Consider the following 5,496-nt stretch of genomic DNA (forward strand, 5'->3'; position numbering starts at 1 on the left):
ACGGGGGCGACACTGAGGGTTGCGATCCGTTGCTGGACACAGAAAAAGACAAAAAAAAAAGCTTTATTGAGATATTCACACACCATATAATTCACCCACTTAAAGTATAGAATTCAATGGATTTTAGTACAGTCACAAAGTTGTACAACCATCACTACAATCAATTTTACAGCTTTAGAATATTTTCATCACCCCAGAAGGAAACACTGTACTTATTACATTTGCAGTCACCCCCCCCACACACACATTTTCCCCCAAAAAAGTGGTCTTTTGTGACTGTTTTTTTTTTCCTTTTAGACGTATATTTATTTATCTATTTATTTTAATTGAAACATGATTGAATATACATATTTATGAGGTACAGAGTTGAGTATCAGCATTTGTGTATAATATATGATGATCAAATCGATATTGTTAGCATGCTGATCATTACCAATCATAATTATTCTTTGCACCCATTACCCAATTTCTCCCTAACCCTGCTCTCCCTCCCCCTTTTCCCAGCTCCAGGAACCATAGATCTGTTCTCTCGTTTTGAAAATTCATTGTATTATTTTGGTCTTTCCTTCCCTCCTTCCTTTTTTCCTCCCACTTACGAGTGAGGATGTGGTATTTCTCTTTCTGTGCCTGGCTTATTTCACTTAACATAATTTTCTCCAAGCTCATCCATGTTGCTGTGAATGGCAAAATTTCATTGTTTTTTATAGCTGAATAGTATTTGATTGTGTATGCCAGATGCCAAAAAAAAAAAAAAGTGTTTTTTCAACTTAGCAAAATGTTTTCAAGCTCCATCCATGTTGTAGCATTTATCAGCAAGTGCTTCATTCCTTTTTGTGGCTGAATAATATTCCATTGTGTAGATATACCACATTCTGTTTATCCACTCATCAGTTGATGAGTGTTTGAGTTGTTTGCACTTTTTAGTTATTATGTGGAATGCTTCTGTGAACATTCATGCACAAGTTTTTGTGTGGACACGTTTTCATTTCCCTTTGGTATACACCTACGAGTGGAATTGCTGGGTCATGTGGTAATTTCACGTTTAATGTTTTGAGGAACTGCCAAACTGTTTCACAAAGTGGCTGCACCATCTTACATTCCCACCAGCTATGTATGAGGGTTGCGATTTCTCTGCGTCCTCACCAGCAGTCATTATCTTTTTGATTATCTAGTGGGTTTAAAATGATACTTCATTGTGGTTTTGATTTGCATTTTCCTAAAGCTAGTGATATTGAGGATCTTTTCAGGTACTTATTGGCCATTTGTGTATCTTCTTTGGAAAATTGTCTGTTTAAATCTTTTGTCTGTTTTTCAACTGAGTTATCTGTGGGGTTGTATGAGTTTTTTTATATATTCTGGATATAAGTCCCTTATCAGATACAGTCGCATTTCATTATTTGCAGTAGTTAGGTTCTATAAATTCACCAGGCACACTGAACCATTGCTCCTAGGGGAAATATGTACATATGTGTACATATCTCCATTTATTGTAATCTTAAATCCTAAAAACAACTCATCCTAGTAGCTTCTATCTTCCTTATTTTACAAAGGAGAAAATAAGGTTCAGAAATGTTAAGTGGCTGGCTGGTTTCTCAGTACATTAGAGCACGGTGCTGATAACACCAAGGTCCAGGGTCCAATGTACCAGTCAGCTGCCAAAAAAGAAGTGTTAAGCGACTTGCCTGCAGCCCCACTAGCTAATCCCTCCAGAGCTGGGATTCATACCGCATCCCACTCTCCCCAGAGCTTCTTTTTTTCCTTTTCTTTTTTGTGCATTATGGGGATTCGAACCCATGAACCTTGGAGTTATAAGTCTAACCAACTGAGCTAACCGGCCAGGCCCAGAGCTTCTTGAATTACAGTACACTGCCCCCTATTGTCTCCATCTTCTGGTTATCTCTATATGAGAACTGAAACAAGAAGGCAGAGCATAGCCTTGTTCAGCCTCAGCTGGGAACATTGCGTCTTTTTTGCTGCTCTGTGCTATTTGCAAATGACCAGGGAAAGCTCTGAGAGTATTGATTTTGAGGTTACAAATACATTTTAGTTGTGGAAAACAGTATGGAGGTTCCTCAGAGAACTGAAAATAGATCTATCCTACAACCCAGCTATCCTGCTACTGGGTATATACCCAAAGGAAATGAAATCAATATATCAGAAAGACACCTGCACTCCCAGGTTCATCTCCGCACTATTCACAATAGCCAAAAGAAGGAATCAACTTAAATGTCCATAAATGGATGAATGGATTAAAAAAACGGTGGTATATATACACAATGGAATACTAGTCAGCTGTAAAAAGAAATGATATCATTTGCAGCAACATGGATGGAACTGGAAACCATCATGTTAAGTGAAGTAAGTCAGGCACCAAAAGACAAATACTGCATGATCTCATTAATATGTGGAATAAAAAAAAAGTGGTTTCATAGAAGTAGAGAGTAGAATAATGGTTACCAAAGACCGAGGGTGGGGTAGGGGTGGCAGGGAGAAGTGGTGAACTAATGGGTACAAAACTGTGCTATCTATCCTAAGTGAATCATTGTTCAGTATATGCATGTATTGAAACAATACACTGTATCCCCCAAATATATACAAGTAAGTGTTAAAATATTTTGAATGACTTTATGAATAAGCACAAGCAACAGAAGAAAAAAATAAATAAATGGGATTATATCAAACTAAAAAGCTTCTGCACAGCAAAGGAAACAATCAACAGAGTAGAAAGACAACCTATGGAATGGGAAGAAAATTTGCAAACTATACATCCGATAAGGTATTAATATCCACAATATACAAGGAACTCAAACAACTATATGGTAAAAAAACCAAATAATCCAATTTAAAAATGGGCAAAGGAGATGAATAGATACTTTTCAAAGGAAGACATACAAATGGCCAACAGGTACATGAAAAAATGCTCAGTATCAGTAGGCATCAGAGAAATGCAAATCAAAGCCATATTGAGATGTCATCTCACCCCAGTTAGACTGGCCATTATTAAAAAGACCGAGAATCACAAATGCTGGCGAGGAGGTGGGGAAAGGGGAACTCTTCTACACTGCTGGTGGGACTGTAAACTAGCACAGCTATTATGGAAAACAGTATGGAGTTTTCTCAAACAACTACAGATAGAGCTACTATATGATCCAGCAATCCCACTATTGGTTGCATATCCAGCTCTATTTACAATAGCCAAAATATGGAACCAACCTAAGTGTCCATCAGATGACTGGATAAGGAAAATGTGGTATATATACACAATGGAATACTACTCAGCCATAAAAAAGAATGAAATTCTTCCATTTGCAACAACATGGATGAGTCTGGAGAAAATTATGATAAGTGAAATAAGGCAAAGAAACAGAAATACTGCATATTCTCACTCATAACTGGCTGCTAGGAAGGAAGGGAGGGAGGAAAGAAGAGAGGGAGGGAGGGAGGGAAGGAGGGGAAAGAGGGAGGGAGGGAATTGGGGAAGAAGGAAGGAATGAAGGAAAGAAAGAAAAGACCACAACAACACATCGAACTTTTGTAAACCGCAACAACATGTTGAACTTTGTAAGGAGAGAACAAACCTAAGGATACTAGAGGTGGGGTGCAGGGAGGGAGGGGGTTTGGGAAATGATAGGTTGAGCAAAGGGCATAAAGAAGTATCACGATTTGTAAGAATGAATATATTAATAATAAAGAAGTCAATAGCAATAACATTAGAAGATGTTGACAAAAAAAATTTAGTATATGTGCTGCAGAAGCGAGCACACAAAAAAAGAAAATTTAAAAAATGATATTAAGGGGGCCGGCCCGGTGGCGCACTGGATAAGTGCGCCGCTTGGGAAGCGCGGCGGCGCTCCCGCCCAAGGGTTCGGATCCCACATACAGACCGGTTCCCGCTCACTGGCTGAGCGAGGCGCGGGAGCGACCCCGAGGGTTGCGATCCCGTTGCCGGTCCCCGGTCCGGTACGGGGCAACACTGAGGGTTGTGATCCGTTGCCGGACACGGAAAAAGACAAAAAAAAAAAAAAAAATGATATTAAGGGCCGGCCCAGTGGCGCACTGCTACAGTGCGCCGCTTGGGAGCGCAGCGGCGCTCCCGCCGAGGGTTCAGATCCCACATATAGACCGGTTCCTGCTCACTGGCTGAGCGAGGTGCGGGCGCAGCACCAAGGGTTGTGATCCCGTTGCCGGTGCTGGTCCGGTACGGGCGCGACACTGAGGGTTGCGATCTGTTGCCGGACACGAAAGAAGACAAAAAGGAAAAAAAATGATATTAAATTTTAAAAATACCGAATTTTAGTAAGTAGTCCAATTCATAAATGTGGAATTCGCTAAAAATGAGAATCAACTATATGTGGTTTGCAAATATTTTTTCCCAATCTGTGAGTTGTTTTTCACTTTCTTGATGGTTATCTCTTGAAGCAGAAAAGTTTTAAATTTTGGTGAAGTTCAGAGTTTATTTTTTTTATTTTGTTGCTTAGGCTTTTGGTGTCATGTCTGAGGAAGCTTTGTTTTACTCAAGGTCACAAGGATTTTCCTCTATGTTTTCTTCTAAGAGTTTTGCAGTTTTAGCTCTTAATTCAGGTCTATGGTGCATTTGAAGTTAATTTTTGTGTATGGTATGAAGAAGAGATCCAGTTTCGTTCTTTTCCTTGTGGTTATTCAATTGTTCTGCACCACTATTGAAAAGAATTTTTTCCCCCTATTGAATCGTTTTGGCACTCATGTAGAAAATCAATTGATCATAAATGTAAAAGTTCATTTTTGGACTCTAGACTCAGTTCCATTGATCTACATCTCTTTTCTTACACTGTCTTGATTAATTTAGCTTGTAGTAGGTTTTGAAATCAGAAAGTGTGAATCCTCCAACTTTGTTCTCATATGCCTTTTGAATATTTTCTATACATTTAGATTATAGTGCAGTGAGATTATTGGACTGATCAGAAAACCCTAACATAACAATAAAGTAAAATTTATAAGGAATATAAGGAATGTTCCTAGAGTTGAATGGAAATGCCCATTTCTAATATCTTTTTCTAACAGCAATTTTGGCCCTATTGTGCTAAATCCATCAGTTTTGTTACTGCTAAAACAAGCACTGTATTGTGAAATAATGATCATGACTTAATGGTTCTCTCGAATCTTCTAGTGTTTAGATTTCTTAAGGGTATTTTGTCTTTGTTTTCTTCCTGTTTAGGTAGGTGGAGAGTTTTCAAATACTGTTATCCTCCAGATGAAGAAATTTGGAAGAATTGCTATATGCGGGGCCATCTCTGTATATAATCATACTGGTCCACTTCCCCCAGGTAATGAACTCATGTACAAGATCACAGATGTAGGAAGACTGGACAAGAGGAAGATTTACAGATATTTTACATACCAGCGACTATCAAAATATTAGAAAGAGGGCTTGCTGGTTTCTCAGTACGTTAGAACGTGGTGCTGATAACACTAAGGTCAAGGATTCGGATCCCTTTACTGGCCAGCCACCAAAAAAAA

The 5,496-nt window shown here is 38.9% G+C and overlaps 1 protein-coding gene across 1 annotated transcript in view; it reads left to right on the plus strand.

Moving 5' to 3' along the window:
* The window catches only part of PTGR1 (prostaglandin reductase 1), a 39,497-nt gene that overhangs the window by 22,560 nt on the left and 11,441 nt on the right, over positions 1-5,496 (plus strand). The window contains exon 8 of the mRNA XM_008583904.1: positions 5,195-5,303. Within this exon, the coding sequence (XP_008582126.1) occupies positions 5,195-5,303 (109 nt within the window). The remainder of the gene's footprint in view (positions 1-5,194; positions 5,304-5,496) is intronic.

The sequence above is a fragment of the Galeopterus variegatus genome, unplaced genomic scaffold, assembly GCF_000696425.1.
Source record: "Galeopterus variegatus unplaced genomic scaffold, G_variegatus-3.0.2 Scaffold3077, whole genome shotgun sequence".
NCBI classification, from domain to species: Eukaryota; Metazoa; Chordata; class Mammalia; order Dermoptera; family Cynocephalidae; genus Galeopterus; species Galeopterus variegatus.